The 13,059-nt window shown below is 69.9% G+C and overlaps 3 protein-coding genes across 3 annotated transcripts in view; 1 reads left to right on the top strand and 2 right to left on the bottom strand.

Annotated features, from left to right (window-relative positions):
- Positions 1–3,160: 3,160 nt before the first annotated feature.
- Positions 3,161–6,304, bottom strand: PPIL1 (peptidylprolyl isomerase like 1). The gene is made up of 4 exons (XM_086476458.1): positions 6,249–6,304; positions 5,438–5,592; positions 5,267–5,335; positions 3,161–3,381 (listed from the first exon to the last, which is right to left on the bottom strand). The coding sequence occupies exons 1-4, from the start codon at positions 6,302–6,304 to the stop codon at positions 3,161–3,163; spliced, it is 501 nt and encodes a 166-aa protein (XP_086332584.1).
- A 495-nt stretch (positions 6,305–6,799) lies between these two features.
- PSRC1 (proline and serine rich coiled-coil 1) lies at positions 6,800–10,560 on the top strand. Its single transcript, XM_086476520.1, is given in 10 exon segments — positions 6,800–6,821; positions 7,357–7,475; positions 7,602–7,762; positions 8,639–8,828; positions 8,830–8,950; positions 8,982–9,043; positions 9,288–9,444; positions 10,155–10,337; positions 10,444–10,466; positions 10,468–10,560. Coding segments are annotated over 10 exon segments (1,131 nt in total).
- Positions 10,561–11,716: 1,156 nt separating this feature from the next.
- CELSR2 (cadherin EGF LAG seven-pass G-type receptor 2) overlaps positions 11,717–13,059 on the bottom strand; it is a 43,408-nt gene continuing 42,065 nt past the window's right edge. Inside the window, 1 exon segment of the mRNA XM_086476386.1 lies at positions 11,717–11,744. Within this exon segment, the coding sequence (XP_086332512.1) occupies positions 11,717–11,744 (28 nt within the window).

The following is a 13,059-nucleotide window of genomic DNA, read 5'->3' on the forward strand; positions in this document are numbered from 1 at the left end:
TGCCCCGCTCCGGCCGCCCCCGCGCCCCGGCACCGGCACCGCCACCGGGATCGCGATCGGCTCCGCCCCGGCACCGCCCCCGGCACCGCCCGGGGCTCCCGGCACCGGCCCCCGGCCCCGCACCGAGGGGCTGCCCCGGTGTTTCCTACGATACCGCCCCCGGGGGCCCCCGGTACCGCCCCCGCACCGCCCCCGGTACCGCCCCGGGGCCCCGGTACCGCCTCCGGTATCACCCCCAGATCCTCGGTGTCGCCCCCAGACCACCCATACCGCCCCCAGGATCGCCCCCGGGCCCCGGGATCGCCCCCGGGGTCGCCCCCAGGCTCCCGGTACCACCCCCGGACTGCCCGTATGGCCCCCCGTAACCCCCCCGCTATCGCCCGGGGGTCCCGGTACCCTCCCGGGTACCGCCCCGCACCCCCGGTACCCCAGTGCCCGCCCCCCGGAGCCGCGGGACCCCTCTGGGTACCACCCTGCTCCCCCAGGAGAGCTCCCAGTCCTCCCAGTACCCTCTTAGCCAGACACCGCCCCTCCCCCAGTGCCCCCTCAGCCCCATCACCTGCAGACCCAGGGTCCCAGTGCCTCCCAGCGTGCCCCAGTAGCTCCCAGTACCATCCCTGCACCATCTCCAGTATCAGCCAGGGACTCCCAGTACTGTCCCAGGTCGTGCTCTGGGACCTCCCAGTCCAGCCCCCAGTACCCCCAGCGCTCCCCGTACCTCCCCCAGACCCACCTCCAGTGCCTCGGCCGTGGGGACACTGGGGTGGGGGCCGTACTGGGGGCACTGGGCAAACTGGGAGCCAGACCAGAGCCCCCAGGCCTGCTGCAGCCCAGGTGTTATTGTAGGTCCTACAAAAACAGCAAAGGGTCCCGGGGGGGGGATCCGGGGCCCCAAAAGCCATCGGGGTTGGGGGGCACATGGGACACCCAGTGCTGGGGGGGACACACTGTGCATGTGTGGGGACACCTCTGCCAGTCCAGGGGTCCCCAGCACCACCCCCCGCCTCCCACCCACCCAGTGGGCCCATGATGGGGGACACCCCGGGGGGGGTGTCCTAGGACACTTTGGGGGGTGGGTGGGGGCAAAATCGGGGTCTCCCACCCACCCCCTCCCCACTCTGCCCCAAGCAGCTGGTGGCAGCTCCGTGTCCCCAAGGCTGGGGAGGGGACACACGATGACCCCACCATGCCTTGCTGCTGCCTGCAGAGAACCTTGGGGGGTCTCCTCCCCGTGGCGGGGGGGGGGGAGACAGGCCCCCATCAGCCACTTTTGGGGGGCCACCAAGCCCCCCACCCATGCCGGGGCCACCTGGGCCATCAAACCTCCCCCCCATGGGGGCAGACAGGCCCCCATCAGCCACTTTTGGGGGGCCACCATGCCCCCCAACCATGCTGGAGCCACCTCTGCCATCAACCCCCCCCACGGGGGGAGACAGGCCCCCATAAGCTACTTTTAGGGGGGGCCACCAAGGCCCCCAACCATGCTGGGGCCACCTCAAAACCCACCCCCACGGGGGGAGACAGGCCCCCATCAGCCACTTTTGGGGGGGGGGGCACCAAGGCCCCAAACCATGCCGGGGCCACCTCAACCCCCCCCCCCCCACGGGGGGAGACAGGCCCCCATAAGACACTTTTGGGGGGGGGGCACCAAGGCCCCAAACCATGCCGGGGCCACCTCAACCCCCCCCCCCCACGGGGGGAGACAGGCCCCCATAAGACACTTTTGGGGGGGGGGCACCAAGGCCCCAAACCATGCCGGGGCCACCTCAAACCCCACCCCTCACGGGGGGAGACAGGCCCCCATAAGCCGCTTTTGGGGGGCCACCAAGCCCCCCCACCCATGCCGGGGCCACCTCTGCCATCAACCCCCCCCCCCGGGGGGAGACAGGCCCCCATAAGCCACTTCTGGGGGGGGGGGCACCAAGGCCCCAAACCATGCCGGGGCCACCTCAAACCCCCCCCCCCACGGGGGGAGACAGGCCCCCATAAGCCACTTTTGGTGGGCCACCAAGCCCCCCACCCATGCTGGGGCCACCTCTGCCATCAGAAAACTCCCCACGGGGGGAGACAGGCCCCCATAAGCCACTTTTAGGGGGGGCCACCATGCCCCCCAACCATGCTGGGGCCACCTCTGCCATCAACCCCCACCACGGGGGGAGACAGGCCCCCATAAGCCACTTTTAGGGGGGGCCACCATGCCCCCCAACCATGCTGGGGCCACCTCTGCCATCAACCCCCCCCACGGGGGGAGACAGGCCCCCATAAGCCACTTTTAGGGGGGGCCACCATGCCCCCCAACCATGCTGGAGCCACCTCTGCCATCAACCCCCCCCACGGGGGGAGACAGGCCCCCATAAGCTACTTTTAGGGGGGGCCACCAAGGCCCCCAACCATGCTGGGGCCACCTCAAAACCCACCCCCACGGGGGGAGACAGGCCCCCATAAGACACTTTTGGGGGGGGGGGCACCAAGGCCCCAAACCATGCCGGGGCCACCTCAAACCCCACCCCTCACGGGGGGAGACAGGCCCCCATAAGCCGCTTTTGGGGGGCCACCAAGCCCCCCCACCCATGCCGGGGCCACCTCTGCCATCAACCCCCCCCCCCGGGGGGAGACAGGCCCCCATAAGACACTTTTGGGGGGGGGGGAACCAAGGCCCCAAACCATGCCGGGGCCACCTCAAACCCCCCCCCCACGGGGGGAGACAGGCCCCCATAAGCCACTTTTGGTGGGCCACCAAGCCCCCCACCCATGCTGGGGCCACCTCTGCCATCAGAAAACTCCCCACGGGGGGAGACAGGCCCCCATGAGCCACTTTTAGGGGGGGCCACCAAGGCCCCCAACCATGCTGGGGCCACCTCAAAACCCACCCCCATGGGGGGAGACAGGCCCCCATAAGCCACTTTTGGGGGGCCACCATGCCCCCCACCCATGCCGGGGCCACCTCTGCCATCAACCCTCCCCACGGGGGGAGACAGGCCCCCATGAGCCACTTTTGGGGGGCCACCAAGCCCCCCTACCCATGCCGGGGCCACCTCTGCCCTCCAAAACCCCCCACCACGCCGTGTCACCACCACGTCCCACCTCTTTTATTACAACAACCCCAAAGCGGGGCAGGGGGGGGACACACACACCCGCCATGGACACTCCCCCCCCCCCCCTACCCCGAAGGAAACGCCTTGATGACCTTGACGTCGTCGAGGGGCCGGTCCTGGGCGTTGGTCTCCACCATGGCGAGGCGGCCCAGCACCCCCATGCCCTGGCAGACCCTCCCGAAGATGCTGTGCTTCCCGTCCAGCCACTGCGCCGGGCCCAGCGTCAGGAAGAACTGGCTGCCGTTGGTGTCCGGCCCCGCGTTGGCCATCGCCAGGATGCCGGCACCTGGGATGGACGGACGGGTGGAAGGAGGGATGGACACGGTTAATGGGATGCTTATCGGGGGGGGGGGTTTGGGGGGTTTTTGGGGGGGAGAAGGGTTGAACTGGTATCGTGGGAGGTGTGGCGCCCTGGGGATGGGGGTGTTGGGGGACATGGCACACCAGGGATGGGGTCTTGAGGGACATGGCACACCATGCATGGGGTCTTGGGGGACATGGTGGACATACCACCCCATGGTTGGAGGTCTTGGGGGACATGGCACACCATGCATGGGGTGTTGGGGGACATGGCACACCAGGGATGGGGGTCTTGGGAGACATGGCACACCAGGGATGGGGGTCTTGGGGGACATGGCACACCATGCATGGGGTCTTGGGGGACATGGCACACCAGGGATGGGGGTCTTGGGGGACATGGCACACCATGCATGGGGTCTTGGGGGACATGGCACACCAGGGATGGGGGTCTTGGGGGACATGGCACACCATGCATGGGGTCTTGGGGGACATGGTGGTCATACCACCCCATGGTTGGAGGTCTTGGGGGACATGGCTCACCACGCATGGCGTCTTGGGGGACATGGCACACCATGCATGGGGTCTTGGGGGACATATCACCCCATGGTTGGAGGTCTTGGGGGACATGGCACACCACACATGGGGTCTTGGGGGATATACCACCCCATGGTTGGGGTCTTAGGGGACATACCACCCCATGGATGGGGGTTTTGGGGGACATGGCACACCACAGACGGGGTCTTGGGGGACATGGTGGACATACCACCCCATGGTTGGAGGTCTTGGGGGACATGGCACACCATGCATGGGGTCTTGGGGGATATACCACCCCACGGATGGGGGTCTTGGGGGACATGTCACCCACTGGCCAAGGTTCTGGCATCATGAGAGACATGCCACCCCACAGATGGGATCTCAGGGGACATGGGGGACATACCACACCATGGCCAAGGTTCTGGCAGCGTCAGGGACATGCCACCCCATGAATGGGGTCTTGGGGGACATGTCACCCCATGGCCCAGGTTCTGGGATACATGGGAGACATGTTACCCCACGGCTGGGGTCCTGGGTGTCCTGTCAACCCACGGATGGGGTCCAGGGAGAGATGTCACCCCACAGCCAAGGTTCTGGCATCATGGGGGTCACGTCAACCTATGGATGGGGTCTTGGGGGACATGCCACCCCATAGCCAAGGCCCTGGCAACATGGGGGACACGCCACCCCACGGCCAGCCTCCTGGAGGTCATGTCAACTCATGGACGGGGTCCTGGGGGACACATCACCCTGCGGCAAAGGTTCTGACATCATGTGGGACATGCCACCCCATGGATGGGGTCTTGTGGGACATGGGGGACAAGCCACCTGATGGCCAAGGTTCTAGCATCATGGAAGACATGGCACACCATGGATGGGGTCTTGGGGGCCATGTCACCCCACGGCCAGCCTCCTGGGGGTCATGTCAGCCTATGAATGGGGTCTTGGGGGACATGTCACCCTATGGCCAAGGTTCTGGCAGCATCAGGGACATGCCACCCCATGGACGGGGTCTTGGGGGACACGGGGGAGAAGCCACCTCGTGGCCAAGGTTCTAGCATCATGGAGGACATGCCACCCCATGGATGGGCTCTTAGGGGACATGGGGGACAAGCCACCTCATGGCCAAGGTTCTAGCATCACGGAGGACACGCCACCCCACCGCCAGGCTCCTGGGGGACATGTCACCCCCCCGGCCAGCTTCCTTGGGCCACGGCCAGGCTCCTGGGGGACACGCCACCCCATCGATGGGGTCCTGGGGGGGACACGGGGGACACGCCCCCCCCCCCCCCCCCCGGGTGGGGGGTTTTGACCTCCTGGCGATGGTTTCTGCTCACCGGTGAACTTCAGCTCGGGGTGCAGCTCGTCCTCAAACTGTTTGCCGTAGATGGAGGCACCACCGCGACCTACGGAGGGGGTGGGGGACACTCAGCCGCGACACCCCCCCCCCCGGCAGCCCCGGCACGGGAGGGCCCGCGGGGAGGGGGGGGGGGGGTGGTGTCTCTCACCGGTACCGGTGGGGTCCCCCCCCTGCACCATGAAGTCCTTGATGACCCGGTGGAACTTGGTGCCGTTGTAGTAGCCGCGGCGGCAGAGCTCGGCGAAGTTCTTGCAGGTGCGGGGGGCGTGTTTCCAGTACAGCTCCAGCACCAGCGGGCCCATCCTGCCGCCGCACCGGCACCGGTACCGGCACCGGGGGGAGGGGGGGGGGTGTCACCCCATGGTGCCTCCTCCCCTACGGGGGCTCAGACCCAGAGCCAGGGCAGGGGATACGGGGCTGGGGGGTGTTGGGGAGTGTGTGTGTGGGGGGGCAACCGGGGGCTGTTCGGTACCGCGGGGGGCTGCCCGGTGCCGGGGAGGGGAACCGGGGGCTGTCCATCACTGGAGGGGAAGCAACCGGGACTGGGTGGGACTGGGGGATAATGGGGGCTGTCCGGTACCGGGAGACACTGGGAGGTTCCCAGCACCCAAGGGGACCGGGGACTGTGCGGTACCGGGGGAGGGGGGGCGGACAACCGGGACTGGCTGGTACTGGGGGATAACGAGGGCTGCCCGGTACCGGGGGGACTGGGGGATAACGGACACCGAGTGGAACTGGGGCTGTCCGGTACCGGGAGACACTAGAGGCTTCCCAGCGCCCAGGGGAACCGGGGGCTGTCCGGTACCGGGGAGGGAAACTAGGGGCTGTCCGGTACCGGCGGGGTGGGGAGGGTCGGAGGTGCTCCCGGTGCCGGAGAAGTGGGCGGGCGGAGGGGGTGGGAAGGGCCGCCCGCTGCCGGTGCCGGTACCGGTACCGGGGAGTGCGGCCCCGCCCCTTACGTGGTCTCCATGGAGACGGTGGGCGGCTGCCAGGAGTCGGGCGGGACGGCGGCCATGCTGCTGCGGCGGCGGCGGCGGCGGCGGCGGCGGCGGCGGCGGCGGCGGAAGGACCCCGGGCCGCCGCGCTCTTCCGGAGACACGCCCCCCTTCCCCGCGGCGACCAATGGGAAGAGAGCGATTGGCGGGGGGCGGGGGCGAAGAGGAAGGCCAATCCGCGCGGCGGGCGGGCGCGGCGCTATTGTGACGCAGGGGAGGGGGAATTCGAACGAGGACACGCCCCCCTCCCCCCCCCCCCTCCGCTGGGGCCACGCCCCCCCCTCCGCGCGCGCGCGGCCAGCGGGAGCCGGGGGCGGGCGGCGGTGAGCGGGGCCGGGGGGGGGGCGGGGGGGGGGGGGGGGGGAGCGGGAGCGGGGGCGGGGCCAACCGGGAGCGTGGGCGGAGGGGGGGGGGAACACCGGGGAGAGGGGACCCTGCGGGGGGGGGGCTGGGGGGTCCCCGGGAGGAGGGGATGGGACCCCCCGGTGTGGGGCTGGGATTCCGGGGGGACCGGGATGCGGGGCTGGGACCCCCTCGGTGCGGGGATGGGGTGCCGGGGGGATGGGGGTGCGGGGCTGGAACCCCCCCCTGGTGCGGGGATGGGGTCACCCGGTGTAGGGATGGGGTCCCGTAGGGATCGCGGTGCGGGACTAGGACCCCCCGGTGTGGCGTTGGGGTCCCCCGGTGGGCGCTGGGACCCCCCCGGTGGGCGCTGGGACCCCCCCGGTGGGTGCTGGGAGGGACCCTTTTAGCGTGGGGGGCTGGGGCCGCTCAGGGATCGGGGTCCTGTGCTGGGACCCCTCGGTGGGGGGCTGGGACCCCCTCCGGGGTCAGGGTGTGGGGCTGGGGATCCCCCCGAGGTCGGGGTGCGGGTCTGGGACCCTCAAGGGGGGGGCTGGGTCCTGGGACCCCTCGGTGTGGGGCTGGGATGCACCAGGGATCGGGGTGCTGGGCTGGGACACCCCACCCCCCCCCATTGTGGGACTGAGGACCCCCTGGGCTGGGGGTGTGGGGTTGGGGTTTCCCCGGGTGGGGGGGCAGGGGGGGGTCCCCCGGTGTCGCCCCCCCCCAGCCGTGCTGTGCCCGCGCCGGCTGTGCCGTCCCCGGTGGCACAAAGCCCCGACTGTCCCTGGCACCGGCGGGTGCCGTCCCCGGGCGCTGGCCGGTGACACCCGGGGGCTGGGGATACGGGTGGGGGTCCGGGACATGGGTGGGGGTCCGGGACACGGGTGGGGGCCGTGGGTCACCCCTCACTCGCCACCAGGCAGCCCCGGTGCTGCAGGCCGAGGCGGAGGCGATGGCTGAGGAGAGAGGTAGGACAGTGCCGGCGCTGTGTGTCCCCCCCATGTCACACCCCTCCCCGTGTCCCCCCCCCCCCCCGGTGCCGGGGGGCCGGGGCTCACCCCGTGTGTCCCCCCAGATGTCCGCTTTGTCACCGAGGAGAGCTTCGACTTCGGGATCCTGTCCCCTTCTGACAGGTGAGGGGGGGCACATCCCACCCCCTTAACGAGGTCCTGGCATCATGGGGGACATGTCACCCCATGGATGGGGTCTTGGGGGACATGGGGGACAAGCCACCTCATGGATGGGGTCCTGGGGGACATGGGACAGATGCCACCCCACGGCCAAGGTCCTGGCATCATGGGGGACATGCCACCCCATGGCCAGGCTTCTGGGGGACATGGGAGACATGTTACCCCATGGCTGGGGTCCTGGGGGACATGCCACCCCGTGGCCAAGGTTCTAGCAGCATGAGGGACATGTCACCCCATGGATGGGGTCTTGGGGGACATGGGGGACATGCCAGCCCATGGCCGGGCTTCTGGGGCACATGGGAGAGGTGTTGCCCCATGGCTGGGGTCCTGGGGGACTTGTTATCCCCATGGCCAGCTTCCTTGGGACATGTCACCCCATGGCCAGGTTTCTGGGGGACATGGGGGACATGTTACCCCATGGCTGGGTCCTGGGAGACATGTCCCCCTATGGCCAGGGACACTGGGGACATGCTGCCCCATGGATGGGGTTCTGGGGGACGTGGGGGACATGCCACCCTGTGAAGAGGGTCCTAGGAGACATGTCACCCCGTGGCCAAGGTCCTGACATCACGGGGCACATGCCACCCCATTGCCAATGTCCTAGGGGACATGGGGGACATGCCACCCCATGGCCGGCGTCCTGGGGGTCCAGGGAGCCGTGCCACCCTGCGGCTGGCATGATGGGGGACATGGGGGTTCTGGGTGGCATGGAGGGCGGGGGGGTACATGCCACCTCCTGGGCAAGGTGGTGGGTGACACGGGGTGTGGGGGGCAGCTCAGGGAGCCAAGATGGGGCTAACGCCGGCCTTCACCCCGCAGCCAGGAGGAAGAGGAGGAGGAGGAGGAGGAGGAGAAGAGCCCAGCCGGGGCGGGGGCCGGGGGGGGCAGCGGGTGCTGGACCCCCCTGCGCGGTGCCCGCCTGGAGGAGATGGTGCGGGAGGCCACACGCCTGGCGGCACAGCTGGAGCAATGTCACCTGCCTCCCCCGACCCCCCCCAAGCCCCCCAGCCGCCCCCCGCAGCCCCCGCAGCCCCCGCAGCCCCCGCAGCCCCCGTCGCCAGACCTTCGTGGTGAAGGACAGCCCCGTCCGGGCGCTGCTGCCCACCGTGGAGGCACGGGGACCCCCCCGCCGCCGCCGCCACCGCCACCTCCGCTGCCACCACCCGGCCCCCCGCCAAGCCCCGGGGTGCCCCCGCTGCCACCAACGCCCCCAGCACCCGGAAGGTAGGTGGCACCTCACGGGGGGGGGGGGGGGCGGTGGGGTTCCCAGTGCTCCCAGTATAGCCCCACACTGGGATCTCACCAGGGCTGAAGTCCTAAACTTGCCCCCCGCCCCCTCCAACCCCATCTTGGGGTAGGGGGCTCCAAGTGCCACCCTCATGTCCCCAAAGAGGGGCACCGCGGCCCCGCTGGGGTGGTGGGCACCCACTGAGCCACATCCCTGTCCCCTCCCCTCCTCTGCTTCCAGGTCTCGCCCAGTTGTCACCCCACAGCGGCGCCGAAGGGTCCCCCTGGGGCCAGGGGGCCCCCCCCAAGCCGGGTGGGCCCCCCACGGCCTTGCCCTCCCCGGGGGCAGGGGGCCGGGAGCCGGGGCAAGTCGGAGCCCCTCCAGGCGGGGACAGCAGGTACCGGCTCTGCGGGGGGACGGGGACGCGAACAGGGACAACCTGGGCGTGGGGCACCCACACCATGGGGCACCCACGCCATGGGGCACCTGTGCCATGGGGCACTGGTGTCACGGGGCACCCATGCCATGGGGCACCCACACCATGGGGCACCCACACCATGGGGCACTGGTGTCATGGGGCACCCACGCCATGGGGCACCCACACCATGGGGCACCCACACCATGGGGCACTGGTGTCACGGGGCACCCACACCATGGGGCACTGGTGTCATGGGGCACCCATGCCATGGGGCACCCACTCCATAGGGCACCCGCTCCATAGGGAATCTGTGCCGTGGGGTGCCCCCACCATGGGGCACCGGTGTCATGGGGCACCTACACCACGGGGCGCCCCCACCATGGGGCACCTGTGCCATGGGGCACCCACTCCATAGGGCACCCAATCCATGGGGAACCTGTGCTGTGGGGCACCCCCTCCATAGGGCACCCCTGCCTTGGGGCACCCCCGCCATGGGGCACCCCCACCATGGGGCACCCCCGCCATGGGGCACCCCCGCCATGGGGTGGGAGACGGGGTGCCGAGCCGCACCAGAGATCCAGCACCCAAGCGGGTGTCGAAACGACCCCAAACCCCACCGTGGGGTGGAGGTGGGGGGGGGGGGGTCGGGGTGCCCCCGCTGCGCCCCCACAACTCCCCTTTCTCCCCAGGCCAGCCGAAGGCGAGGGGGGGCGCTGCCCCTTGCCCCCCCGCCACCCGCCAGCCCCGCACCAGGGCCACCACCGTCCCTGTCCCCTCCGGCCACCCCCCTGCCCCCAGCGCCATCCCCAGGGCGCCCGGCCGGACCCCGGCGGGGGGGGCAGCACCGGGCGGGAGGGCACCCGCCCCCAGAGGTAAGGATGGGTGCTGCTGGGGGGGGGGGGGGGGGGGGTTGGGGGCACGGGGGTGCCCCCCTCCCCCCCTGCCTCAGTTGCCCCACAGCTGCTCTCCCCATTGCAGGCACGGGGGCTGCACGGGCGGCCCCCCCCGGCCGCTGGCTCGGGGTGCAAACCGGGACCCCCCCCCAGCCGCCTTCGCCCTCCCCGGAAGACGGTGGTGAGCAGCACCCCGAGGTGACACCCCCCCCCTCCCGCCACCCACCCACCCACCCACCCACCCAGAGGAGCTTGAGGTGCCCGGACACAGCCCCCACCCCTCCCCCCTCCCCCGGTCCTGGTGCATGGGTGAGGAAGGGGGGAACTGGGGAAACTGAGGCACGGGGGGGGGGGGGGGGCAGAACTGGGCCCCCCCCAGGGATGAGGCAGAGGCGCAGGTTGGATTTTGCTTTAATTACAAAAGGTCACGTCAGCAGTAGGAAACCCCCCCCCCGCCCCCCCTCACCCCCCAGCACCCAGGGGTCCCTCACCGCCCCCCCCAACCACCCTGCCACCACCTCAGCCTCACCCCTGGGGGGGGGGGGGGAGGCAAAGAATTGGGGTGGGAGGGGGGGCGCCCACACATCCCTGCACCCCCCAACTGATCCCCTCCCCCTCCCCACACCATGTGCCCCCCCCCCGCCCCCCACCTGGGGGGGGGTGGCCCCATGGATGGGGGAGGGGGGGGTTTCTATATCCTTTTTTTTTTGTATTTTTCATGTATTTTTTAAATAAAACCCTCCACCGGGTACAGGGGCTGTGGGTGATGCTGGGGGGGCGGGGGGGGGGGGGGGGGCTCATGGGGGCGGGGGGGCACCCTATGCCACATCTCCCCCTCCAAGGTGGGTGGGGGGGCAAATCCCTGCCAGGATCCAAAGTGCAATGGGGGGGGGGGGGGGGCGGGTGTGCCTGTGGCTCTGTGCCCCCTCGAGATGCCACCCCCCCCCCCCCCCCATCCTGATGCCACCCCCCCCCCCATCCTGCTGTCACCCCCCCCCCCCCCCGCCGTCCCCCCGTCCCGGTGTCCCCAGCGTGGTGGCACGGGCAGGGGGGTGCCCGCTGGGTCCCCGTTAGATGGAGGTCTCGTCGCTCCTGGCGGGGGGGGGGGGACACGACGACACACGGACAGACAGACGGACAGGGGGTGGGCACGAAGGGGGGGGGGGGGGGGTGGGATAAAAAAACAAGACAGACGGATGCGTGATCGGGGGCGAGGTGGGTGCCAGGGTGCCCTCCGCGCCCTCCGCACCCAGCGCTCGCCCGGACGGGGGGAGATGGAGGGGGGGGGGTGGGTGGGGGGGATGGGAGGAGGGGAGGGGCAGGAGCCCCCCCCCCCCCCCGGCCCCCCCCCCCGTGGGTTAATGGAGGAAATTAAAAAACAGAAATCTGGGCGAGGGGGGGGCGGAGAGGAGAGAAGAGGGAGGGTTAGTGCCCGCGGGCGGGGAGCCCCCCCACCCTGGTACCCCACCGCGATGCCACCCTGGTCCCCTCCCCCTGCCCCACTATGGGCGCCCCAGCACCCAATGGGCACCCAATGGGCATCCTGGCACCCAATGGGCACCAAATGGGCACCCAGTGGGCACCCCGGCACCCAGTGGGCACCCAATGAGCACACCAACACCCAATGGGCACCCAGTGGACAGTCAGTGGGCACCCAATGGGCAGCCAGTGGGCACCCCAACACCCAATGGGCACCCCAACACCCAATGGGCACCCAACAGGCACTGTTAATACCTGTCGGGCACCCACCGGGCACCCTGGTGCTCAACGGGAACCCTCACACCCAGTGTGCACCCTTGCACCCAACGAGCACCCAGTGGATACCCTGGCACCCAACGGGCACCCGATGGGCACCCTCACACCCAGTTCACACCCAGTGGGCACCCAATAAGCACCCTCAAACCCCTTGTGCACCCCTGCACCCAGTGGCACCCAACTGACATCCTCAAACCCAGCGGGCACCCTGGCACCCGATGGGGAACCCTGGCACCCTATGGGCACCCAGTTTCCACCCTTTCACCCCATGAGTGCTCAACAGGAACCGTGGCATCCAATGGGCAGCCAAGAAGCAGTGTTGCACCCAATGGGTGCCCAATGGGAACGCCGGCACTTCATGGGCGCCCAACAGGAATCCCAGCAACCAATGAGCACCGGTTGGGCACCCTGGCGTCCGATGGGCGCCCAACCACCACCCTTGCACCTGATGGACACCCAATGGGTGCCCAATGGGAACCCTGGCACCTCATGAGCACCCAACAGCCATCCTTTCACCTGACGGGCACCCAACGGGAACCTGGGCACCCAATGGGCACCCAAGAAGAACCCTGGCACCCAGTGGGCATCTGTCAGGTCGCCTGGCACACGATGGGCACCCAGTGGGAACTCTTGCACCCAATGGGCACCCAACAGCCATCCTTTCACCTGATGGGTGCCTGTTGGGCACCCTGGCACCGATGGGCACCCAACAGCCATCCTGGCACCGATGGGCGCCCAACAGCCACCCTTTCACCTGATGGGCACCCAGTGGGAACCCTTGCACCCAATGGGCACCCAACAGCCATCCTTTCACCCAATGGGTGCCTGTTGGGCACCCTGGCACTGATGGGCACCCAACAGCCATCCTTGCACCCAATGGGCACCCAGTGGGAACACTTACACCCAATGGGCGCCTGTCCGGCACCCTGGCACCGATGGGCCCCCA

The sequence above is a fragment of the Leptosomus discolor genome, chromosome 21, assembly GCF_034619465.1.
Source record: "Leptosomus discolor isolate bLepDis1 chromosome 21, bLepDis1.hap2, whole genome shotgun sequence".
Lineage (NCBI taxonomy): Eukaryota > Metazoa > Chordata > Aves > Leptosomiformes > Leptosomidae > Leptosomus > Leptosomus discolor.

Excerpts from the sequence above, each read along its gene's own strand:
- PPIL1 (XM_086476458.1), bottom strand. The coding sequence starts at position 6,304 with ATGGCCGCCGTCCCGCCCGACTCCTGGCAGCCGCCCACCGTCTCCATG. Across the intron at positions 5,593-6,248 it reads ACCGTCTCCATGGAGACCAC|GATGGGCCCGCTGGTGCTGG; the intron begins GTAAGGGGCGGG and ends GTGCGGCGGCAG. Across the intron at positions 5,336-5,437 it reads GGGGGACCCCACCGGTACCG|GTCGCGGTGGTGCCTCCATC; the intron begins GTGAGAGACACC and ends CCCCCTCCGTAG.